The sequence below is a fragment of the Nipponia nippon genome, unplaced genomic scaffold (genome assembly GCF_047370975.1).
Source record: "Nipponia nippon isolate SJK-2023a ecotype South Korea unplaced genomic scaffold, ASM4737097v1 scaffold_3, whole genome shotgun sequence".
Lineage (NCBI taxonomy): Eukaryota > Metazoa > Chordata > Aves > Pelecaniformes > Threskiornithidae > Nipponia > Nipponia nippon.
The window spans coordinates 69,940,593-69,965,973 of NW_028262347.1; the positions used below are offsets into that span (position 1 = coordinate 69,940,593).

Here is a 25,381-nt window from a genome sequence, read left to right on the forward strand (position 1 = left end):
GCCCCATCTACGGTAGAGTTCCAAAAGATATTAATTACAGTTTATTAGCTTTTCCGTAATGTTTCAAGCAAGTTCTTTCAGGCTGTCTACACTGAGTCATTTTTTGGAAAGAAACATTTTGGATCTAACCCTAAATGAGAAATTATTTCAGATTTGGTAATACAGACTGGGCTTTCAACTTCCTCCATGAGCAGGCATCTGGAATGGAAACGTGTCTAGAAAATTTTGGCCTGGCTGTTCAGCCTGCCCAGGCTCAGGCTGCTCTCAAAGCTGAAAGCCTCACTGAGAGACAAGGGTTAGATTCCTCACAGGCTGCCCGTCCCCCAGTGCCAAGAAGTAAACACATATGTCTAAGGCTATATAAACTGATTAGACACCTAATCCTACCTTTGTCTGCATCTGGTATTGCTGAGAAAGACGAGAAGGAGCAGCAAGTAAGGGAGGAACAGAGGGAAAGAGAACATCAGCTTGTTGGAGAAACGGGGGCCAATACACCGCTGGAGACATTAATTTCACACAAACTATAAGCATACCTCTCAAACCAATACGACCCTAAAATAGCACACAGGTCTTCAAAGGGAGGGGAGAAATCCTCCCCAAAAGAGAGGTGCTGCACTTTCATTGACTACGTAAAAAAGCTCAGGGGCAAATTAATGAAGAAAGCAATAGCTTCTCTAGTTACTGTATCAAGTCTGCGATCAAAATGGCAAGCAGGGGAGTCCTGCCGGCTGCAGTCCTCCTGCCAGAGGGGCACAGGGGGGTGCACTCACTGCCAAACACAAGACACGGCGGTGGCATCAGCAAAGAACCCCCTCCCAGAGGGTCCTCTCCCAGGGCTCAGACGCCACTACCACGCAACTCTGCGGCACTGCTGGCTTTCCTAAAACAACCTCGCGTCACAACTTTCGTGAGCATCGCAAGACCTGGCCAGATAAGAGCCAGGACCCGCAGCCTGAGATGCAGAAGAGTTTGTTAACTTCTGTAACACTTTCTGCCATTTCCAATTCAAGATGCAGAACATGCGTTGCCTGTTTGTAGCAATAATTAACAGGAGATTGCGGTAAACCTGCGTTCAGAATGAGGGACAGATGCCTGAAAAACACTGAAAAAAGAAGTACTGAGAAGGAAGCTAGGTTAAAAATGACAAGAAACATATTTTCTCAAATCACCTCATTTGCCTTATGGTACAAATACTTTCAGGATTCACACTGTCAAGCACTTCTCCCAACCATGAGAGTGCATTTGCTTTTGAAAAAGAGGAAAGGTGGAGATTAATGGCTGACAACTGATTTGGGCAAGTGGGCCTCTGAGAAGAGATATTAACTATTAGAAGGGCTTGCGACTCTAAATCAGTGAGCAAAGAGATGCTGTGCGAGGCAAATAGGATTTAATTGACCTACAGTGATGACAAGCTGTAGTGTTTTCTCATAGATAATAACCGGTTGCAGAAAAGAAGATGCCTTAGGCCTTCAACCAAATTGGTCACCTTAAAGCTATGAAATGCCCCACCCAGCACTAATTATTGCTATTATAATAGTAACAATGAAATCAAAAGTAACAGTTGTTATTCTTTGACTGCTGCCTTGCCAATGCTGGTATTTTGTTTGATATGGAGCAAAGAAAGATGCTTAATCAACTTAAAATTGCCCTTTGTTTCAGAAAGCTTTTGCCATTTTCTGAGTAAAACTCAAGTTTCGACAAGTTGTGAAAACAACTCTGTGTTTCCAGTTTCCAGCGTTTGCACCTTACACAGTGTTTTGTGCATCTGTGATGAAGGTTAAAGCAGGAATTTGCTCAGTCTTGTGTTATGATACCCCCCCAGTTGGCCTGTGGCTGTGACTACCCCTATAGGTGCCCTTTCTGCCTTCTGCCATCCTCACCTGTTGTTTACGTGGGTTTTCACGTGGCCAAAATAAGAGGCAACTGCTTTGAACCACAGTAACTAGGAACATCAGCAGGTGGTCTTAGAATCGGGTGAATCGCCTCTTACTAGCTCTATTTTTGAAACACCGGAATAGGTTTGATTCTGTGCCACCACACTCGGTGAGATAAGAAAGCGGAGCGTCCCGACCGGCCATCTGTTCAACGCACAGCCGGAAAGCGTTCACCTTCACCCAGCCGAGGGCTCTGAGGACCGCCTGCCGGGAGCTAGGGGAGCCCTGAATCCGGGCTAACAGAAGGGATCTGCAGCCAGCTATCTTCATATGTAATAGGGATGTACTGCTGATGGAAATTACAAGCAAATTACAGATTCCAACATGTCCTGGTCTAGCCAGACCCAAACAAAAGCACATGGTGATAAGGACAGAGCGCTGCACGCTGGGACCTGTGGTCTCCATGGACCTCATTGCTTTATTAAAGGGTTGCTGGTAAGCTACGGTGTACTACAAAACTCTACATCTTTCCTAGAAACTGTCCTTTCCTCAGTTGTGTTTATAACGCCTTTTATAATTTCCAGCTCTTCTGTTTGTTTTTATATGGGTTTAAGAGGGTTTCTTTCTCTTCAAATCAAATCATAGGGCCTCCTGTTTCTAGCTCAAAGTCTCCCTAAAGCTGCTAATCTCATATTAACAGCCTACTGACACAGAAGAGACCACGGAAAAGACTGATTGCCAGCTCTCTGGCCCTGTGACCGTGTGCTGGTCAGATCTGGATTAATGCTTGAGGCGATTTACCTCAGGAGGCCTTGTTACAGGTGCCTGTAACTCTAAACTCTCCTTCAGCTGCCTGGCAGGAGAGGGAGGAGGGGAACCTGTGAATCCACAGCTGATGCAGACACAAACAAGGCCCCTCTGAAACTCGCTTTTCTTTTCCTATAGAAAATCAGGATGACAGCAGCAAAAAAAAATCCTTGATTTCAGATAAAAGGCGAGGAGCCGGGCATCAACATCCCACCCGGGACACAAAATCCACTGTGATGCTCCCTCTGACTACCTGTCACTGGCAGCAAGTTTGCTTGACTTTAGCTTTTCTGGTTACTAGAAATGGTTATCCAGGAGCATGGGCAAACATGCTGATTTCCTCCAGTATTTGTGTAGTGGTATAGTCCTGCTGTGTAGGCTAGTTCAGGTACAAGAGTGACTCTTTCAGCTTTAAAAACAGTTTAAGCTGTTCACATTTAAGGAAAGATGGAAAAACAGCATCATTCTTATTTGGCAAGGAGCGTGCATGTGACAGTTTGGTTCGCCAGCCCAAACGGCCTCAGGCTCCTCTCCAGGGCTGGGCTGCACCTCCTACATTCCCAGCGCTGTGCCATGCAGACTCTGCTGCTCCATGGCCCTACATAGCAGGAGGAGGGTGCTGGGATGACGGCTCGGGCTGACCAGCTGCGCGTGACGTCACCCAGCAGAAGAGAGTCCACGCGCCGCATCTGGGCTGCGTGAGGAATACGACCAACTGCTGGGGAGAGAGAGAAACGGGGGCAGCAGCCGATGCTGCCCGCGACCAGGTCAAACCTCCAAGGCTTCGCGTGTGCCCGAGCCTGGAGGTAGAGCACGCCTCATCTCCACTAAGATGATTCTATTTCGGAATGATTTCATTTTGCTTGTTTAACAAATTGCCAATAAAATAGGTAATTGTTCCTGGCCTGAAGTTAAACAATCCTGTTACTGAGTTACTGTTGTTTGCAGGTCAGAGAGCTGCAAGAGGTTTGGCCTTCGAGGCACCACACTGTCCCCTCTAGGAAGAGGGATGAAGTACAAAAACATTCTACCATACCTTACAGAGAAATTAATTTTACCTGTAATTATGGTTATTACAAGGCTGCTTGTTCCACCTTGGCTTCTTAAACAACCACGCTGCAGCTCATACAGATCTTCTATTTAGAGCAACTCCTACCTCTCCCTGACCCTTCCCTGCCTCTAACACGGCGTTGCAGCTCTCATAGCTTTCCACAGGTCTTTATTATTAAGGAGCATCTGCAGGGAAACAGGATCTGACTGACTCTGCAGCAGCTGCTCCTGCTGCTCACCTCCCCACCTGAAACAGCAGTCCCCTGTTTCAAAAGTCGCCTCCATCACCGCGGCAGCCGGCTCCGACACCACCAGTGCAATGCTGTGCTGCCCTTCTGAGGGACAGAATATTCTTGGCTGCTCCCCACAAAAGAAATTCTTGAACAATATCTTTGCATATCACAAACCTACCTTGGTTTTGCGCTGTCTCTCTCCTTTTCTGAGTCTCAGTGGGGAGTACCCAGCCAGTGCGAGTCTTTTTAAAAATTGATTCCTTATCCATATTTGGGAATTTGTGCTGGGCACTAGCTGGTACGAGGCATGTTCTTCCCACAGTGCACTTTGGGACTTGTAGTTCCCAAAAAGGAATGTTGTTTTCCAAATTGCAAGCACCAAGCAACCGAAACAGAAGTCTGAAACGCCTTTATCTCCGCCTTTGCTTGGCTGCTGGGCCCTTCCTTTTACAATGTTTCTGTGCTGTGTTTTTGCCTTAACCAGCCTGAATCCTCCAGGAACTTCTTTCACGGTTGACGGCGCGGGGTGCGAACCCCTGGATGCGGTGCTGCTGCGGCAGAGTGCCCCTGCCGCGGCTGCCGGGGGCAGGTGCGCGGCCCGGCCGCCGGGAAACAGCTACTTATAAAAAAAGAGAGTCATGATCAGGTTTTTAAGCATACTCTCCACGCCTTCCTGCTCCCTGCTTCCAACACTGGAATGGCCCAGAAACTCCCCTTTAAAAGATGTATTTCACTTTTTAACACGTTCTGCACTAGCGCATTTTATTTTTGTGATTAAATGGTCGTAGCAGGCGGTCAGCATTACAAAACAAATGAATCCTGCCCCTCCTGCAGAGAATCGTTTTTGAAGAGAGTGAGCACGGACTGCCATAATTACCTTGTAACCAGGGCACCCTATTGTTTTTAAATAACAACCGAGGCAGAATGCGGATCGCTGCCCGCAGGCTGCTGCTGAAGACGCCGTCGTTGCGCCCGAGCGCCAGCCCCCGTAACAGCGCACCCCGCTTCGCGCCGCGCACACGGGGCGACGGAGGAGGGGGAGGCCGGGAGAGGAGGGCCCCGGCCCCCCCGCCCGGGCGGCGGCAGCTGCCCAGGCTGCGCTGCTGGGGCAGCGGCGGGGAGCGCTCTCGCTTCGCCTCCCGCCCCAAACCCCCGTCCCCTGCCGCCGGGCCGCCGGGAGGAGCGGCAGCACCGCGGCCTCACTCCGAGGCGGCCGCCGCCGGCGCCCGTTGCTCGGCAGGGAGACGCTCGGGGCTGGGCTGACGCCCGGCGGCCGCGGGGAGAACGGCTGCGGCCGCGGCCGGGCTCCGAGCCGCCTGCTGACGGGGGCAGCCGAGGCGGAGAGCGTTGGCTTGGCCGCTTCCCCCTGGCAGCCACACGAGCGAGAAACCGAAGGGGTTTTTGGCAGGGGCCGGCACCGACCCCCGTCCCGGCACGGCTGGAAGCGTCGTGATCCCACCGCCTGCGGTGGCAGCTTCTCGGAGGGCGCCCGCCGACCCCGCCTGTGACCGCTAATGCGGGCAGGGACAGCTCTGCCGCCGCCCCGGCTGCGGGCGGGACGGCCCCGCTCCCGCGCCTCGCCCCGGCGGCCCTTGGCCCCTCACGGCACCGCTGGACTACACGTCCCGCCGGCCCGCGGGGCGGGGAGCAGATGTCCGCCGGGGCGGCCCTTCCGCTGCCGGGAGGCGGCGGGGTAGGTGCTCCCTCGCGGCTTTCCGGGGCCGGGGGAGGCCGCGCTGCTGCCGCTGACTGCCCGAGCGGAGCGGAGCGGAGCCCCGCGGAGGGCGGCGGCGGCGCTGGAGCCGGAGCCGGGCGGGCGGCGGGCGGCGGGGCGCGGTGAGGGCGGCAGCAGCAGCAGCAGTCGCAGCCCTCCCGCCAGCCCTCCCGCCGCCGCCGCCATGCGGAGCGAGGCCCTGGCCTGGCCCCCGGTCTCGGCCCAGGCGGCCTCGCTGCTGGAGGAGGCGGCGGACCTGCTGGTGCTGCACCGGGACTTCGCCGCCGCCGTGGAGAGGTGTGAGGCGGGCTGCGACAGCCTGGGCCCCGGCCCCGGCCCCGGCCCCGGCCCCGGCCCCGAGAGGTGCGAGCGGGCGCCGGGCGTGCGGAGCGGGGACGGGGCGGGCTGGGAAGCGGCTCGGTGTGGCGTCAGCCTCAGGCGGGCTTCTGCCTGCAGGCCGTGTCTGCCCGGTTGGCGGTTTTACTTTTTGAACAGAGGGCTTTGGGGGTGTAATAAACGGTGGGGTTTTTGGCGGGGGGGTGGGAACCCCTTAGGTCCGAAAATAAATATCGTCCGTATGAATGGCACTAACAGCGATGGTCCTTGCTGTGGTTTTGCTTAGCTCTTTCTCGGTTGTCTAAATTAATGGCGGGTGGCGCTTGTTGCCGAAAAGCGAGTTAGTAACGCTTTAAAACCCGGCTGGGCTTTGGCCGCTGCTTGAGGAGGGCCTGTCGCTGTTGTGTTCCGTGCGAGGGCAGCTGTGCCTGTCGGCGGGAGGCGAGCTGTGCCTGGCAGCCTTCCCCGCCTGCCCTGGAGGGGCAGCCGCGGCGCGCCTTCCCCTCGGGGGCTGAATTTGCCTTTCCGTCGGGGCTGAGGAGAGGGAAGGGAGGGGAAGCCGCCGCCAGAGAGCGGCAGGGTACCTGGGCTGGGCTGGGCTGCAGCTCCCTGGACGGGATGCAAGGGGAAACGCGGTCCGAAGCAGCGCTTATTTAGGTGTCTCTTCATTACCAGTTCTGCAGAAGTGAAATGCTCCCTTTGTGTTGTGGGGATTCAGGCGCTGGCTGAGATGAACCGGTGGAGAGAAGTTCTGTCTTGGGTCCTGCAGTATTACCATGTCGCCGAACATCTGCCTCCAAAAGTTCTGGAGCTGTGGTGAGTTTCTGTCTGTGGCTGTCAGATACACAGGGCTTGCGTTAGGTTTAAGAGCAGGCCAGGCTTCAATATTGTGTGATATTTTCACTTTGAGCAATATAAGTGAAGATGAAAGCGGAACCTGGGATGGGCCTGTTCTCGACTTGTGTGTGCTGGAGCATGCCTGCAGGCCAGCAGATCGCTTTGCGGTGACAAAGTACAAAAGAGGTGATGCTGAGAAAGTAACATCAGTGGCTGCACCTACTGTCCGCCTCGAAATCTCTTTGTGTTTTAAGCGTAGACCCTGATACGTGCCTTCATGATAGCTGCTTGTGGGTAGTAACTGTCCGTGATCTCAACTTTTACAAAGAGTTAGTGTTTTCTAATACTTTTTTTCTTCTGTTACAGTATCCTGTTATACAGCAAAGTGAGAGAGCCCCAAGTGATGCTGGAGGTTGGCAGTAGCTGGCTGAGAGACCAGACCAATAAGAGCCTCCCTGAGTACGGTTCCTTGCTGGAGCTCTATCTGCTGCACGTGTTGCTTCCGCTTGGCCGGTTTGAGGAGGCAGAAGAGCTTGTACGCGGCTGTGATGTTTTTGACAGCGAGCAGCAGCTAGCATTTCTTGGGACCATTTGTGAAAGCCGATGTCAGTGGACTCAACGGGAAGAGATGCACTTGGCTGCTGAAGAGCAGCAAGATGCAGCAACAGAAAGCGTTTTGGGTAGGCTTTCCCTCTGTTGTTTGTGCTCCTCTTCCTCTTTATAGTTTTACTTCAAGTTAGTTGGTCCCTTACTAACAAAGGGTAGTAAGTATTGACTATGCATTAAGAATATTGTCATGACAAACCAGCCGTGAGGGAGTCTTGCTGCATCTCAGCCATGAGGAGGTCCTGCTGTGTATCACAGAAGGAAATGGAAGACTTAGTGATCCATCTGCTGACAATTACAAAGCATATTTAGTCTCTGCCGATGTCAAGAGATGAGAATTATTCTCCAGGTTCAAAAGAACTTCTGAATAATTTTTTTTTTTTTTTTAAAAAGGTACAAAAGGGAAACTAAAACTGTCTAGCAATCCTTTTCCTTTAAGGGTACATTTTGTTGGCTCTGTGTACTCTCTGCTTTGTCTCCATTTACAGTCGAGCCTGTGTAGAACAATGCATGTCTGGCTTTTAAAGTACTGCTTCTCCACCAGAACTGTAAATCACTTGATGTTATCTCCCAGGAGAGAAGCTAGTGCTACTGTGGTATAAAATCATATTACACTAAAGCAGATGCCTAAAAAAAAGGTATAATGAATTGTATTGTACTGTTTCTCTGTTTCCTATTATAAAAAAAACCCAACCCAACTCTCATGCAATCAAACGAAGAACAGTCTTACCGTAGTATCTTAGTTTCATATTATCTGTATCTGTGTGATTACTTCTTTCACTTTACTTTGCCCTAACAGCCTTTCTGTTCTTATATTGTAGGTGCTCTGTCCCAAAAGCTCTTGACCATGTTGACATTGCTACGCAGAGCACTGAGGTCCATGTCCAGCCACTTCTGTTTACTTCCTTACAAAAAGATGCTCTTGGCTACTTTTCTGTTGTACCTGGTGGTGGTGAGATTAGACCCAGGTACAGTATGAAGATTTCCAATTTTTTAAATTCCATTACGGTTACAGAGAAGAAAATAGTTGCTTTTAATAGATTTGGTCTGTGTAAGTGTCTCATCTTTGGGAGGCACAAAAACTGGGTGACAAGGAACTTACTATTAGGCTTGTTTCTAATGCTGCCACTTGCAATCCGTGTAGAAAGATGTAGCTCTACAAAAGCCAGTTTTCTGAAAACAGTTGTTCCATCCTCAGCTCTTTCCAACAGACAAGGTACAGAGTGTGAGAGGCAGGCTGAGCTGTCCTAGACTCAGCCTCTGCCTCAGTCCACTTGATGTGCTGCAAGGTGAATGTCTTCTGGAAGAGCGATGGCCTGACAGGCTGTCCTGTCAGGAAAGCAGAGTTGCCCAGGGCAGCAATGTAGGAATGCATTTGATCTGCTTATGCTGGAGTTGCACTGGTGATGGCTGCTGCCGTCGCTGAAGAATGGGCTGGGGCGTGGAGGGGATGGGGTGAGTGTTTCCCCTTCTGCTGTGTGACAGGTGCTCCGTAGCTATTCTGCAGACAGCCCATTGGAAAATACTGAAGGCAGCTTGCTAGGGATGGGAGCAGTGCCCTGAGTGAAGGCCCAAGTACTGAGCTGAACGGAAGGAAGTAAGACAACTAGGTTTTGATTAACTCTAGTTGGGATTAGCTCTTTCTTAATATGTTTAGTGTGTCTTAGTTTTACCTTTTATAATGAAAGGCTCTTCTGCTTTTTGTTTTGTTCTGCAGCTTCTCCCACATCACTGCCATTCATTTACAAACTGGTCCAGCTCTTCCGACAGGCTTGGGCAGCTGTATTTTCTCCAATCCATAGGCGTCCAATTCAAGACTAAGTGTCTTCTGTCACAGAATGCATTTTTCTCTGCTGCCGTAAAAGTTTCAGCTTGTCTTGAGGATGTTATCAAGGCCTCCAAGGACTGTTGAAATCAGTGTCCTAACTGAGATGACCACCTGTGAACTTCTGTGTGGTGATGCCTTTATTTCTTCAGCCAGGGAATGGTGGTGTATGAATTTTGAAACCACGCCAAGTATTCCTGACATTTTGCTTGGCTCTACAGCACCGTTCTGTCCAACACCGGGGTAAAGCCACCCCTTCCGTAATTTACAACTGAATAAGAATCCTCCTTTTCAAACACTTTGCTTTGGATGTAGCTCTTGAGTTGTGTAGCCAGTTATGAACTATGGAAGCAGGTTTCATCCTTGCAAATGCTGGACAGTTCTCTGAACAAGTGAAATAGTGTTCCTGGAGGCATGACTGTAAAAGGCAATGAAGTACCAATAATTAGGGGAATATTCTGTTTTGACTGAAGACATCTGAGAAGCCCAGTTCCTGCAGCATGGGATTTAGGACAAGCATGTGGAAGAAAAACGCTGGAGAAAGTGAAGCCTATTGCATTTTGAAGGCCATGGTTTCTCTTGTGACTAATGCCTCCTTATACAGGCGCTCTTGATTTTAGTCATATTTAAGCCAGAAAGCTAAGTTGGTGAGCCACAAAGACTATTGTGCTGCACCTACTCGTCTTAAATGCAAGTTACAGCACTTCGTGCTTGCCTGATGCATAGTAATTCTTAGGAGCACGTGGTGGTGGTAAGGAAATAGACTTATTTTTTTAAGCTATATTCTATATTATTGTCTAGTTGAACAACTGAAGTTGTTGCATTGTTTTACTCTTTCCCTACCTCTTGCTTTGTTTATGTTGATGTCAAAAAATCTCCGTATGTCTAGAATTGCCCCCCCTGCTCCCAGTATCTGAAGTCCTGGGTAACGTGGAAGCCATTTAGCAATGCTTTATCATTCAGAATAAAAGTTTATTAACAGGTAGAAAGAGATACTTCTCTGAGATCCCAAAACCTTCCCCAGATCTGTGGCAAGAAAACTATTATCTTTGCAGAAGATCTGTCACCAGGCCAACCCCATTTCCAACCACTTCGGGGAGAAATTGGAGGTTTAGGGTAGAACATCCATTTCTTCTCCATCCATCCACCTATCATCAATTGACAAATGGTAAATTCCAAAGGAGAGAGCACTGACCTACTTAAATAAACTGCTTTCGCTGGAGAGGACGAGTTAAAGGCAAGCAGCCTTTGTGGCAAACAAGTAACCGGCCATCCCAGCATCTGAGCCAAAAGGGTGCAGGCTGATTGATGTCAGCCCAAACTACAAAATCTTGAACAAAGCAGCCTTTTTGGTGGGCAAATTCTATCCCACACACCAAACCTGTGAAAAGTAGCCAATATAGATCCCAGCGTGGTGTCTTACAGCAGTGGTCGCCTTCAGGGTGCTCCTTTGTCTCTAGCAATAGCCATACACTACGGTGGTGGCTTTTTCTGTTTTCTTCCCATGGATAGCAGCCTGTTGGTGCCTTCAGACTGTGTGCGATCTGTTGCTTTGCTGTCTACCAGGACACTTTGAAAACAGTCTGCATCTTCACTGCTAAAAATAGTTCTTCTTGAATTAACCCAATAGAGAAATACTCCAATATTACTGTCAGATATACTGGGGCAGGTCATTCATGAATGCAGTAATGACCTTGCCTAGTTGTCTCAAGAGTAAAAACCAAAACAATCCCATATCCCTCCCCAAAGTTTTTGTCTCCCTTAGGACTTTACACCAGGATAAGTACCACATAATGCTTCCCCATATTAGAAAGTTATTTCTTATGTACTCTGCACACATAGGGAAGAGCTGCTCTCGATATTGCTAGATGGTTCTTGTAATCCAACTGTAAGTGTAGTTACAACTCTGCAACCAACAGTTGATGGGGAAACCAGGTAGAATAAAACACAGAAGCTCTGTCTGGAGTTGAGCTCTTTCAAGAAATGACTAGGTTGTGTCTACTGGCCCCCTACTTTGCAAGGCCTCCCTTTAAGTCCTTTGTAAGCCAGTTAATGAAATAGCAAACTTCACTCTGAAGTCAGACCAAATTCCCACCAAATTTACTGTTGAGGTAACAACCGTGTTTTGCTCTAGTTTCCTATTAACATTTTTAGTTAGATGGCAGAGATGCAATTCTGGAGGTTGGGACCAGTGGTCTGAGCAGGCCATACATTATGTTTAGAATGCTGTTAAATGTCATAGCCACTCATTTACCAGGACTTTAACATTCAACTTGATTTTAAGTGTAGGTTGGTAACCTTCACTTATTTGAGTACTACTGATTTTGCATTTGTATTGTATTTAATTCATCATGAGAGGGCAAGAAGGCAGAAACAAGGTATTGAGGGGGTTTTTTTTTGCAATTAACACTAAAATGGCAATATTTAATTTTCACAATAAAGTGACTACTGATTTACCTCTTTGTAGAGTTGCTTATCTGTGCTGTGATTAAGTATGTGAAAACATTTGTGTTTAATGTATTGATACTCTACAGTTTTCAAATAATTTCTGGAAATGTTTCACTACATGTCCTCATTGTACAGGCATATTTGATTTAACTAGAGGACTTGTTCAGTGTGAATCTGACAAGATCTAATCAACAAATGATGTTGGTAGGGTATAAGTCTGCATTTTCATAGGACTTCAGAGAGTGGCAATTGCTTTCTGTGAAAGATCCAGCATATTTTTTTTTTCTAATATCTAAGTGTCTCTGTGTACCTTGGGATGGCCAAGACCAGTACTACCAAGAATAAAGTACCTGGTATTTGTCTTTAGCTGTGTTTTTCTCTGCACTCTCATTATATCATGGAGGGAAAAGACATAGCCACGGGGATGCTACTGTTTAAGCCTCGTCAGAGAGAATGTGTGCGTGTGCCGTGTGTATGTGAACTTTCTGCTTGTAGCTCCAGATACTAGATCAAATTATAGTTCTGCTTTTTTGTTTTGCCACCTTCTTGCTAGATGCAAAAAACTTGTATTGGCCCATATTGTAGGCAGCTGAAAGGCTGAAGAGCAGTTTTCTATAATCAGATGAAGCAGAGGTCACAAAGATAATGAATGCCTGGCAGAAAGACAAGGTTTGGTGCCATAGCACCAGGAGACAAGAAGATAATCCCATGTACCTTGTCCACAGATGATCAAATAGTCAAGTAGAATTCCTTGCAGTTCAACCTGTTCCCCAGCTTTCAATCAGTGGAACTCAGGCAAGTTAACTCCATGTCCACCATTCATCTACAGTCACCTTTGTGAGAAAGACGGCGTTTAAAAATGATGCCACCTTTTGAAAGTGTAAATGAAGAAATTCTGAAATGGTTCATAATCTTTTAAATGAGTTATCAGTAGCATATTCACCAGCTGTTAGAGTTTTAAGGAAGGAAACCAGTTATTTGTGAAGATGGTCTGTATGTATTAAAATTCTGGTTACTAATACCAGTTACAATTTTTTTTTTTTTTAAACAAGGTTTAGTTTGGAGAATTAACTGGGAAGACGTGCTTAAGAACAGACTTTAGGGCTGGGTCCTGTACATGGGTGCAAGCAGGCTGCTGGTGTAACAGGTGAGCGGGTGGAAGGGGATGGTCACCTGAGAGAGGTTATAACCTCTCCTGCCTACGCTGCGATGCTGCGGGGCCCCTGCCAGCGAGGTGTGGGTGCCCTGCCACCTTGCACCAGGCGGTTTATACAACAGTAGAAACATCAGTGACCAAAGCTGCTGCTACCAATCAAGAAAGGAAGCGTGCAGGAGAAACCATGGTAAGAAAAGAATCAGATTATTTTATGAGATAATGAGTTTGGCTGCCTGTTTCCCCCTACTCTGGTCAAGATCTGAGTGAAGGTGGGAAGGTTGAAGTGACTTTTTTTGCTTCATTTTGCGGGCAACAAACGTTGCTCACAGTGTACAAACAAACTGTTGTATTAGCTTCTTGGTAAATACATTTAGGGTCCAATATGTACAGCTACATTTGTGTTAATAAATTTATTATAAGGGAAGTCATGCAGAAAAAGAAGGATGGGGTTGGAACTTAATTTTCCTTTTTGGGTAGAAGCTACTCTGGATGTACTTTGAATACAGTATGTTTAACCCTGTATTAATGGCCTTTTCCTACTAGCTTCCTAATTAAGAGCAAAGAAATGTGGACATTTCCCTAGATACTCTGTAAGACTGGATGGAAATCATCTGCCAAAAGACTGATATTCAAATATACCATGCCCAACAAGAGTGGTTTTTGAGAGAACCCTTTAAATTCACAGTACTTGGGAGTCTGCATAGCAATCTACAGAAGGAGACATACTTCTTTTAGAATATGATACTATATTTTGTGTTTCAGATTTCTGTTATTAAACTGTGTGCATGACATAGTATTAAACACTTTAGAAATTGGTTATTGACTGAACAGCTATGATTACAGTATGAGAAGGATTTCTCAGGGGATCAACTTAGTCTAACATGTAAAGAGTACAAAGTCCTCTTGAGTACCAAGTTAACTCTTCACATGTTAAATTGAATTAAAAGTACCCAGAGAATAGGCTGAAACAATCAGTGGTTGAAATTAATTAAGGTACTAAAGGCGCTTTAATTCTAGTTCCTTTAATTTCTACAAACCTGTTTTCCACCTGTCCAACACACACGTTCAACAGAAAGCTGAGAGATGAGAAGATGCTTCATTCCCTTTGCTTTATCTATATATCAATAAGGCAGCGTAGCTGCGTCTTGTCCCGGATAACTGGACTTGGCTCATATTCCTTAGCTGGGACCTACTGTTGTTTATTTTGTGTACCTATACACAGTTTTTCTATCTGTATGGACTTATGTGCACTTACACATAGATCCTGTGTACTGTACAGCATGGGTAGGCGTGGCTGCAAATCTCTAGCTGTTGTGATTATTGTTTCTTTCAACACAGAGCAAAATATTTTTCTTCCTGTTTGTAAATAAGTGTCAGAATATTTTCCATTAATTCCAGTCTTGTGGAAAATTTTGTAATCATTGGTTGATTTGGTGTTTCAGGTAAGATCAGCTTTTAGACCTTTAGGATATTCACTGGTTCTTCTCACCATTTCCCTTGTCCTCCCCTTTCAGCGTGAGTGCATCTCTGTTCACGTTGGCCAAGCCGGAGTTCAAATCGGCACTGTATGTTGGGAACTCTTCTGTCTGGAGCACGGCATTCAGCCAAATGGCACCTTCATTGACCAACTCGGCAATGATGATTCTTTTGCCACATTCTTTAGAGAGACAAGCTCTAGAAAATATGTGCCCTGGGCTATTATGGTGGACTTGGAGCAAACTACTAGGTCAGCATAGAACTAATCTTGGAAAGCAGAAATGAATTAACTCTTCACATATTTTTTTTTTTGACAGTGGCTCTCATTTTGCTTTTACTATTGTCATTGGCTCAGAACAGAGAAATGCAGATCTCAGATGTCCCATCTTAGTTTTCATATGAATGGAAGACTTAAATGGAAAACCTCAAGTATTGCTATAGCATTATTATTGTAAGAAAAAAACCCGATATCGCTCTATTGATACTCGAGCCTGAGATTTACAGGGGAAAACAGACAATGAAAATTTTCTGGGAAAATTGCTGACTTTTGTGCTGTGCACTGGGTGTGGGTGTTGCTGTCTCTATTTGAGGGTGTAATTTAAAGATATGTTCACTTGTTCTTTCACTTTCTCTTTTGCTTTCTAGGCTGGTGCCTGTTCTGGGCTGCAAGGATTCCTGATCTTCCACAGCTTTGGCGGGGGTACCGGCTCTGGCTTTACCTCCTTACTGATGGAACGCCTCTCCGTGGATTATGGAAAGAAGTCCAAACTGGAGTTTGCCATCTACCCAGCCCCTCAGGTCTCCACCGCTGTGGTGGAGCCCTACAATTCCATCCTGACCACGCACACCACCCTCGAGCACTCGGACTGCGCCTTCATGGTGGATAACGAGGCCATCTACGACATCTGCCGCCGAAACCTGGACATCGAGCGCCCCACTTACACTAACCTCAACCGCCTCATCAGCCAGATCGTCTCCTCCATCACCGCCTCCCTGCGCTTTGACGGTGCCCTCAACGTGGATCTGACCGAGTTCCAGACAAACCTGGTGCCCTACCCGCGCATCCACTTCCCCTTAGTGACCTACGCCCCCATCATCTCCTCTGACAGAGCCTATCACGAGCAGCTCTCGGTGGCTGAAATCACCAGCTCCTGCTTTGAGCCCAGCAACCAGATGGTGAAGTGTGACCCAAGGCATGGGAAGTACATGGCCTGCTGCATGCTCTACCGCGGCGACGTAGTTCCCAAAGACGTCAACGTAGCAATTGCTGAATGATCAAAGTAAGGCTTATGCTCTGAAGACACTGAGACACTTGAGAGTGTCCTTCATGAAATTTAAAAAAACAAACCAACTAAACAAAAAAACCCCCTCAAGTTATCAATAATATATGGTTGTCAAGTGAAACATTCCTACAACATCTTTGCAAAGAGAGATTTTTTTAATTGTCCCCGATTTTTACATGCATACTGACATATTTTTAGAAGTTCTTCTTCATTTAGAGTCCAGTGCTGTTTCATCTCCCCTATATCCCCTTTTTTTTTTCCCTTGAGTGAGGGTAAGGAATTGACTTGTGCACAAAAAAGTAGCTTGAATGACATTAGACTTAACACTGATGTGATTTGGGCTTTCCCCCCCCCAATGGTTTTACAATTTTCTTACCCTGTTCATTGTCTAATTTTGTCCCTTTTCTCATAACTCTTATTATTCCTACATCTTTTCTATGTTATTTGCAGGTTGGGATCAACAATCAGCCTCCTAGTTACACCAGGAGGAGACCTAGCCCAGGTTGAGCGAGCAGTCTGCAGCTGAGCAACACCGCAGCCATTGCAGATGCCAGGGCAAGGTTCGACCACAAGTGTGATCTGATGTACGCCAAGAGAGCTTTTGTGCGCTGGTTTGTGGGTGAAGGCATGGAGGAAGGAGAATTCGCAGAGGCTTGAGGGGACCTGGCTGCCCTGGGGAAAGACTATGAAGAAGTGGGAGCTGACTCATTCGAAAAAGAAAAAGAGGGAGAGGAATCTTAAAATCCACTCTGCCCTTTTCTCTGCATAATATTGTCTCTGTGTCTGGTTTTTTCATGCGGCTGCATTTCTGCTTGTCTCACACACACCAAGTCCATTGCCATCTTAGTAGACTATAAACAGGATGAGTTCTCCACTAGGAGATCACAAGACAGTAATTGCAGGATATATGACCAGCTAATCATTAGTCATTTTGCCTCAGAGGGTGACAGGATTCATATTTTTTGCTAATACATCCTGAAAGGATCTCTGTCATCTATACTGTCATTTATTCAATACAAAGATACAGTCTTGTAGCTGTAACATTATTTGAGGAACTCTTGCTTCAAAACGTCCCACATATTTGCTATGGACACTACGTAAGGAGAAGTTACCTACAGTGCTCAGTCTTTATTTCATACAAATTTGAAACATAATGTTTGTAAAGCTGTAAGATGCAGTGAGAACTCTGTTGGTGCCAAGAACATACAGGTTGTCCTAATGCCCTTGCTTCTACAGAATCCACAGTGCAGGGTGGCTAGAAGCTGTGATTTTGCCAGCTGCCGTGAGTAGGGGCACAATTCAGGTACTCTTAGCTTCAGCAGGAGTTTAGAGGACACTATGCTTGTGCAGCGACTGTGTAACAATCATAACTGGATTGGTCTGGAGGCGCAAGTACGCTGACAGTTCTGTTGTAACTGCCAAATGAACAACATCTGTAACAGAGTTAAGGGCCTTAAAATGACCAGCTTGTGGCCTGCAGGACAGAAGCATTACCAGCTCCATCAGACTGAGTGACATCACAATAAATCAGAACCATGACAAAAAATGTGTGTGCTAGGTATAGGTGGGATGTCTAAGAACACCAGCTACGACTTCACAGCTTAAGGCTTCATAAGGTATATTTTTGTATATTCCCATTGTTTTAGGACTTTAGAACAATATATTGTTAAGGCAAGCAGGCAGCTGGCCAGCCACGGCCTGAGGTTAAACTGATGGGGTAACAAGAGAAACTGTTGGATGTTGCAGATAACGGAACAGGAAAAGTGGCTGGCCAATCCCAACCTGTGTCTAAAGTAATGAGGTGATGGCAGGAGAAGCTACCGGGCATTACGTATAGTGAAAGGGGAGTTTTGGGGACCCCCCGCCTTGAGTGTAAGATATCAAGTTACCAAATAAAGGTGTAACATAAGCAGAACAGGGCCACTGGTGAAAAAGTAGTGTGTGTGTGTTTAGGAGGGGAAGGAAGCAGGAGAAAGGTAACAGAAGGTAAAGAAAATGGTGTCCATTTGGGGGTGCGTCTCAAGGAGCCCTGTGCTTGAACAACGCCTGCAGCAAGGCAATAAGCCTGTTGTGCTGACCTTGCCATGTGCGTCCGACTTGCGTATGAGCTCATGGTTATCTGGAAGGTTTCCCTTAACGCTGATGAAGGGGAAACACCCTGGAGACCAAATACATTCCACTGCTATTTTAGTGCTGGATTTACTATTGATCTTCCATAAATTTCTTTTAAAAATAATCCATGTTTTCACTGAAACATATACTCCTGGCATACGACTCCAGCAGGGCTACAGAAATGCATTATGTTTTGCCCAAACTGTTGAGGAGCATTATCCCCTTTCTAGTAACTCTGTTTGTATTAGGTCATAAAGAAAAGCAGGCACATCCAGAAACATCGCTGATGTAGCTGGTCTTTTTATCTGCAAAATGAATGGCTGATCTTTGTATTAGAAACTATAATTCTGAACTTGCTATATGGGGGGAGATAATTCTGCAAGTCCAGATCCAATTCTATAATTTTTAACATATATGGAGAAATTTTGTATATGACAATTCTTACCAAAAACGAGATAACTCTTTTGAAACTGTATCCCAACACGTACTTAATTTTACTTTATTTAAAAGTAATTTTAAAAATACATAGCAGAGTTCTCTGTTTCAGGGATAATGCCTGAAAGCCAGTATTTTATCAATATAGCAGTTTTATGTGGGTACTGAAATACTAGCCTTTGGGATTTCAGAAATAGGTGAAATGAGATGCTGTCAATTCTCCCAGTAGGTGGCAACAGAATGACAGAACGTAGTTCTACAGGGGACACAGGGAAGCATTTACATCTTCACCTAAAATAAGAAGGTATTATGATGTGTGGGAAATGCAAAGACTTTCACACACCAAATTAAAAGTGAGAGAGGTTTTTGTATGATCACCAAAGAACTTCTTAGGAAGGCACTGTTTTGTAAGATGGCACATTACTGTTCTAAAATAATCCACGATTCTGCCACTATTGGTGAGTCACTTAGGTAACCGATCTGTAGGAAGTGATGTGCATCTGGTAGAGGAGATAAAGAAGTTAACTGTCCTTCATTTGCCTGTTGATGTATTTTGATCTCTAGTCAGAACAGAACACATAGATGGCAGAACTTAATGGTTCTCTTGGCCTAAGATCTGGTGCACAGTACTTCTAGGCTCTAGATTATTCAAAAATGCTATTTTCAGAGATGCATCTATTTTTAAATAGAGAAAAAGGGTTTAGGTTTTGTATGGCTATGTTAAGAGTTTGGGTTTTTTTTTAAATCCCTCTAAGAGGCTGATTTTGATAGTATCATAAACAATTGGAGATAATAACTCACAACTCCTCCGCCCTGTTGTGTTGCTCTGGAGGGCGCCTATGGCACAGCACCCAGTCTACGTGCACAAGAGCAGCTCTCTGAGAATGTCCAGACCACCTCAGTTGCATGCAGGCTGTGCATCACCCCGAGGAGCGTGGGCTATTCACACGCCTTCTGGCAGTACCAGCAAAGCCACTCTAGCACTCATGCCAAATTCGCTTATTTGCACACCTCAGGACTCCACGGCAGAACTTTTTATAATCAGCCCTATTTAGCTCTCATCATCATCTACCAGTGTCACAAGGTAAAAGCTGAAGTGGGCAGGCCTCAACCAGGTCACTGGGCTGTCAACCCTCCCCACGCAGGGCATGTCTCAAGTCTGTTTTATGCCAGACAGAGAGGTTGAGTGACTGCCCTTACAAACTCACCCTCTGCCCACACAGGTTGAATGCCAGCATCGAGCAAGATGGTTTTCTTTCCAAGAATCCCAGCCCAGGCTGTATCTGCCTCATGTCTCTACGGAGTAGAGCCTAGAGGCCAACTCCGGAGTCAACAAAACTCACCGGTACCTGGGAGCACAGTCCCACCCTCTAAATCTAGGCTGAGGGTTTTCTGCCTAAGCACTCTGCAATACAGGTGGACAGAGCAACGTAAGGAAACCTCATGAAAAACAGTATGCCCAAGTCTTCCTCAGGGCTTTTACGTCTGTGTCTGGCCATCACCCCAGACCAGCACATACTTCCAGCACTTGAGTTCATTGGCTATCTCAAGGCAGAGCAGGTCAACCACTGTCTTTGGTGTAAAGCAGGTCTGCAGTGGCCTCTTTCTTAGCTATGTGTCTGTGAGAAAGGTAAAACCAGTAACCTGGGTCATCCCTAGGCTCTTCAAGCTCAATTGATTGCAGAGAGAACGGGCATAGCCATTGCGTTCCCACCAGCCAGGGACACTGCTGAAGACTCTGTCACTCCCTGCTCCCTGGAAGTTTTTGAGTGGTGAGGCATGACCCAGACTCTGTTCAGTGTGGCAACCCAACAGTGATGAGTCTAGGGGTCCTGGGACAGGTGAGTTTGAGTGGAGTGGAGAGAGGAATGACTAACACTGACTCCCAGAGGTGCTCTCACTGCCTATTTCAGAAGAGAGGAGGGGAGCAATGGAAGAGCACAGAAAATGCAGCAATGGACTAAGTTGCAAATAATTTAGTAATTCACAGAGCTCTTTCAGGTTTTGCAGCTGCTAGATCTGACATGTTGACTCAAAGAGTGCCTAAGAGGATTTGGGTGGTGGACTGCTCAAAGTATTTGCTGTGAGACGTTTTTCTGAGGTGATTCTCTGCACAGAGCTCTACACCTGGTGGAGCCATGAGCTTTAACATTTCAGATTGTCTGTAACACTGGAGCTTGGCTGGAATGTTACCAGTTCCATTGGAAGAAGAACACTAGAACAACCTATTCCTCAGCCTCAAAGCAATGATCCCATGGTTTTCTGGAGAAGTGTGGGACTCGGATACCTTAAACAAAGCAGCAGACAGAAATTATTATGGGAATTCTTCCTCTGTAAAAAATATTTGTAGCTTTTCCTAGACAAAATCAAAGAGTAGTGATTTGCAGGTTTATGTAAAGAACAGCAAAATGAAGACTATGGCAAAGTAAATGTGAGTTTATAAAAAACGGTATGAACCTGTTAAAATGTAGGCATTAGTTAAAGGAGAAGATCCTTAGATGCTAATTGCCAACAGTGGCAGAACAGTCTATTAATATAATCATGTCAAAGTAGGCTAACATCAAATTTAGGAATTGTGTATTTAAATTTCTACTGATTAAATATCATAATAAACAATATGTTTCTAAAGTCCAGGGACACATAATACTCAGATTCAAGCAATTAAGGGTGCTTTCCTCTTTGTTATGTAGGACTTGCAAACATGGGGATTTCTCCACTGAGAGAAGCTCCTGCTTTCCAAAGCTGAGCTAGTGCAGAAGGAGCAAACAATAAGATGGTGGAGGCAACTGCCCTAATTTGGTGTGAGAATGTTTGCGTGATGCCTCCAGCTATTTCCTGCAATAAGCACTGCAATGAGAATCAAATTTCTTGCTGTGTTTGGACAGACGAGTTAGGCTCTGTACTGAATACTGCCCCACACCGCTGACAGCCCGGATGACTGTACACAGAAAGAGAAGCAATAGAAGAAAACTGAAACATTAATAGAGAGGCAGCCGGAGTAAGGACAGAAAGAAGTCAGGCCAGCATTTAAGAGCCCTGGTAGACAACACTTCAGAATGGTAATTATATTTACTTTCCAGTTCTCTATTTTTGGTATTTCTTCTATTCTTCTCCTTTTCATTAATTTGCTTTCTTATACCCTCTTGGTCTTCTGTATTGGAATTTAGGAGTGATTTTCGTCTATAGATGTACATGCCGGCAGAACAGGGAATCGGGATGGCATGTGCCTTGTAGGTGATATACATGGATAATACTCAGGTGTTAGAAAGTATAGTGTACGGCATGTTACATGGCCACGCTCAGATTTAATAAGCACACCAAACCAGGCGGGACTAAATTTGAAATCTGGGGTATATCTGAGCCCTGCCCGTCCGGCTGAATTTGCGTACGCGGGGTGGCGGGGAGGGCGGGAGGCAGCGATGCCATGGTCAAAACTGCGGAGTCCGTGACCTATTCCCCACCGCACCGTGACACTGAAGCGCAGCAGCAGGTGCCGGGTGCTGGGCCCAGGCTGCCTCCTGCCCTGCAGCCCAGAGCGGGCTCCTGCAAAGACCTGCCACCCCGATCCGAGAGGGAAGGAAGCACCCCTGGAGACACCATGGTAAGGGGGGATGTGGGAACACCAGTCATATGGGGACACCGTGGGCGAGGGAAGGCAGGGGCATCTGCCATGGTCATCAGTGGTTTGTGCCACAAAACCCTGATCCCACGCACCGATTACCACCTAGGAGGATGGGAAAGGAGTGGCAGAAAATCTCACTGGAGTTGTAAGGCATGGTGAAGCAAAGTTTACTTCAAAGGGTCTCTAATAAGTGGAATTACAAGATAAATTAGATCTGGAGTCTTAGCTTTTTAGTACTCTCTGTTGTGACTATATTTTCTCAACGCAGGTTCATTTCCATATCAGATAATAATTTTTTTTAGAAATAAAACAAAAAAGTTACTTACCTTTGTGTCTGTTTTAAATTCATGTGGCCCCAGTGGCCGTACTATTCATAGCTATACAGTGCATACATGCGTATTTCTGGAGTGCATGAATGTTTTTATATGTGTATGCATTTAAGTACGTAAAAAAGGCCCTTCATTATTAAGATTTGGGGGTTTACTATAAATTTGTAGAAATCTCTCAAAACCTCTTAGAATGTGAAAAATCCATTTCACCTTGTACTCCAATTTATGCCTAGCACTGAGTCTTATTTTGGTGCAGAGAACTACGTTATTTTCTGCCAGTACAGCTGCAGGTCCAAAATGAGAGCGCTCATTTTGCAGGCAAGATAAGATACACACTTCCACAGGCTCCCCATGCCTTAAGGCAGACCTAGGGTAGTAAGTATGTGTCGGGAATAGCTGGGAATATCTGGAAGACTGAAGTCTGCCTTTGTACAGTAAATACTTAAGCTAGGTAGTATGCTGTTTTTTTTAATAGAATCAAAGCTGTCCCAGGTTTAGTTTCACAAAGGACGTGGTCCTTTCTACTGTCTCTTGGTAAATAAAAGGTCAGGTCTACAATTTGTAAGACAGGTCCTGGTACATTAGTGATGGGATGTGAAACATGAGTTTGGAGTAAGCTCCAAATTTAAATACCATGTAGAGATCAGTTTACTCTGCCTGTGACTCTGAAGAAGGCCCACTCTCTTCCCTATTAAAAGTCTGATATCTATTTTAAAGCTGTTTACCATGCAAAATTAGAAATCTCTTTGTTATTGCCTTCTCTCCTTGTCAGAATATTTCCAAATTACTGCTGGGGTAGGAGAAGACAGGAGTCGAAGGCAGGAGTCGTGGCAAGAGGCCTGGCTCAAAAGGCAGGGTTGAGATACTGCGTCAAACCAGCGCAGCTGACAGATCGGTCTAAAAGGAAAGGAACCAGTTCTGCAGTCTTCAACTATAGTCCTACACTAAGCTTTACAATATTAACTTTCTAAGGCAACATTCACTAGTTCCATCTGTGAAGAAACAGACTAATTCCTCTACTGATCTGAGGAAAGCACCTCTTTTAGGTTCCAAGTATTGCTTGACTTGTAATCGTAGTTTTGCTCTAAAAGATATTCTTTTTAAAAGTCACCTGTCCTCATTGCTGTGTGTAAAAGGAAAAAGTTTTTTTTTTCTTGCTGCCAGGCTTACAGATTCACACCGGGATTTAAAAGAAAAGCAGGAGCCTGTCCTGTGCAAAATCAGCATTAATTGAATTCTCTAAGCCCAAATATGCCTTCAGTGTCTCCCAAGTAATCCTCCAGATTGCAACTCCATTGCAACATACCGTCACTCAAATAACTCAGATACTTTTGCACAACTCAGTTGAGAAAAACAGGGTTGTGCAAGTACATTTGAGAGCACGTTACACACACTGCTGCTATGTGTTCGCAGAGTCAGCAACCTACAAATGAGTACTGAATAGAAACAATATATGTCATTGAATGAAATATTTAAACTGGCTTTCCATATTCATTTGAACTTCTGAGGATGACTCACTGGGGCAGTGGTGACTTCTAAAGTTCCACTTGCTTCTGAAAAAATATCTTTAGTTGTGTTTCTAAAATGTCAATATACATCAATTGTGAAGAAAACACTGCTCCAGAGATGCTGCTGGTCACACATTCTGCCTGAGGACTTAGTTTTTGGGGAAGATGCATTTCACTTGCGGGTCATAGGATGATTTTGCAGGGTAAGCAGTTACAGAACTTCAAAAAAAAGTTAACTGGCCAAATCTGATCTTAAGTCATTGTACATCTCAAATTAGATATTACTAAATAAAAATGAGCAAGGACCATTCGCTGGCCTTGACGCCAGGTAGCATGGCCTGCTTCATATTTAGGCATCTGAACTCTCTTTCCCTCTCCACAGCAAGGCAGTGGTCAGTGAGCTGCTCACTGGAAACCGTTCTTGACCATGAGTTGTATTCCAGATGGCGCCCAAGCATTGTCTGGAAAAGTATGAACTGGCATAAGCCAAAACTGTGCCAGAGAGTGTGCTAATTATCAGTCAGCACAGGTGATCACAGGCCAGTGTTCAGTACTATGACCTGACTCTTTCTCACTCCCTAGTATAGCCAGGGCCATTGAGATCACAAAGACAGAGCTCAGAAGACTGTAATTACAATTGCTCCAAAGCAGAAACTGAAGCAGAAAAACTCCAGGTGTCTGAAACCGCTCTCTCCTTACAAAACTGCCTTTCACTACACTCGGTGTCGTAATCGTCTGGACTGACTCAGGAGCATCTGCTTTATAATTCTGTTTCTGAACTTACCAAATCCAGCACCAGGTCCTTCCTACTCCTGTACTCCAAGTGTAAAGGATTTTGGAGCAATTGGCACCTGCCTGTTTTAGCCTGGTGTTACGTACATTGTTTTCTTTTCATTGAAGTCCCTGGCTACCACAGGAACTATGCTCAAAATTACGCAAATAAACACGCTATATTCCAATGACACCGCCTGAATGCACAGTGGACCTGCAATGTAAAATTCATAGCTGCTCAGGAGCTTGAAGGAACATTCGTTTCAACCGACAGAATCTGAAATTCAATTTCCTGAGGTGAATATTGCTTAAAGCAGTTCTTCCAAGTTTCCACTCTAGCCTGCTATGAGAGGGTAAAAGGATCAAAAGACATCACCTGTCTTGGGTTACATAAGGTTGAAGGATACCACATGGCTGTGTCAGGTTCCAGCCAGGAGTAAAAATAAACTAAACTGGGATGTGCTCCTCAGCAGAGCCAATCCCTAGGAAGAAAGGTGGGTTTTGTGTAACTGAAATTACTTTTCTTTCCTGCCTGTTTTCATGTACCCATATATTACAGCACAAAGATCTCAATTTTTTGAAGAACTGTCCCAATATCTGGTGTGTATATGTACAGCCTCATTGTGGTCACAGGGTTGAACAACCAAATGAAATGCTGACAGCGACAAGTCACCATTTTTTTTTGGAAAAGCAATACACTGGGGAAAAGTAACCATTAGGAATAAGGAGGACTAATATGCAGTGTTTTTTCTGACCCTGTCTCTGTTCTCTCCCCTTAGCGTGAGTGCATCTCTATCCATGTTGGCCAGGCGGGAGTTCAGATAGGAAATGCATGCTGGGAACTCTTCTGCCTAGAGCATGGCATTCAGCCAGATGGCACCTTCAAGGATCTGCACGATAAACTCAACTATGATGACTCTTTTACCACATTTTTCAATGAAACACTCACTGGGAAGCAT

The 25,381-nt window shown here is 45.8% G+C and overlaps 3 protein-coding genes across 5 annotated transcripts in view; 2 read left to right on the forward strand and 1 right to left on the reverse strand.

Moving 5' to 3' along the window:
- Positions 1 to 4,280, reverse strand: part of MICAL3 (microtubule associated monooxygenase, calponin and LIM domain containing 3) — a 189,519-nt gene extending 185,239 nt beyond the window's left edge. Inside the window, exon 1 of the mRNA XM_087767975.1 lies at positions 4,143 to 4,280. The gene's annotated coding sequence lies outside the window, so the exon portion shown is untranslated. The remainder of the gene's footprint in view (positions 1 to 4,142) is intronic.
- A 1,443-nt stretch (positions 4,281 to 5,723) lies between these two features.
- Positions 5,724 to 12,096, forward strand: PEX26 (peroxisomal biogenesis factor 26). Of its 2 annotated transcripts, XM_087765929.1 has the most exons (6): positions 5,724 to 6,041; positions 6,690 to 6,830; positions 7,218 to 7,531; positions 8,279 to 8,425; positions 8,669 to 8,746; positions 9,175 to 12,096. In XM_087765929.1, exons 1-6 carry the CDS (start codon positions 5,863 to 5,865, stop codon positions 9,276 to 9,278), a joined length of 963 nt encoding a protein of 320 aa, XP_087622055.1. In that variant the 5' UTR covers positions 5,724 to 5,862; the 3' UTR covers positions 9,279 to 12,096. The 2 variants fall into 2 exon arrangements, with proteins under 2 accessions (XP_087622055.1, XP_087622054.1); XM_087765928.1 differs by lacking the exon at positions 8,669 to 8,746.
- Positions 9,895 to 16,392, forward strand: LOC104020243 (tubulin alpha-4 chain). Of its 2 annotated transcripts, none has more exons than XM_087765931.1 (3): positions 9,895 to 10,033; positions 15,008 to 15,642; positions 16,096 to 16,392. In XM_087765931.1, exon 2 carries the CDS (start codon positions 15,092 to 15,094, stop codon positions 15,635 to 15,637), a length of 546 nt encoding a protein of 181 aa, XP_087622057.1. In that variant the 5' UTR covers positions 9,895 to 10,033; positions 15,008 to 15,091; the 3' UTR covers positions 15,638 to 15,642; positions 16,096 to 16,392. The 2 variants fall into 2 exon arrangements, with proteins under 2 accessions (XP_087622057.1, XP_087622056.1); XM_087765930.1 differs by lacking the exon at positions 9,895 to 10,033 and adding an exon at positions 12,955 to 13,073.
- The last annotated feature ends 8,989 nt before the right edge of the window (positions 16,393 to 25,381 follow it).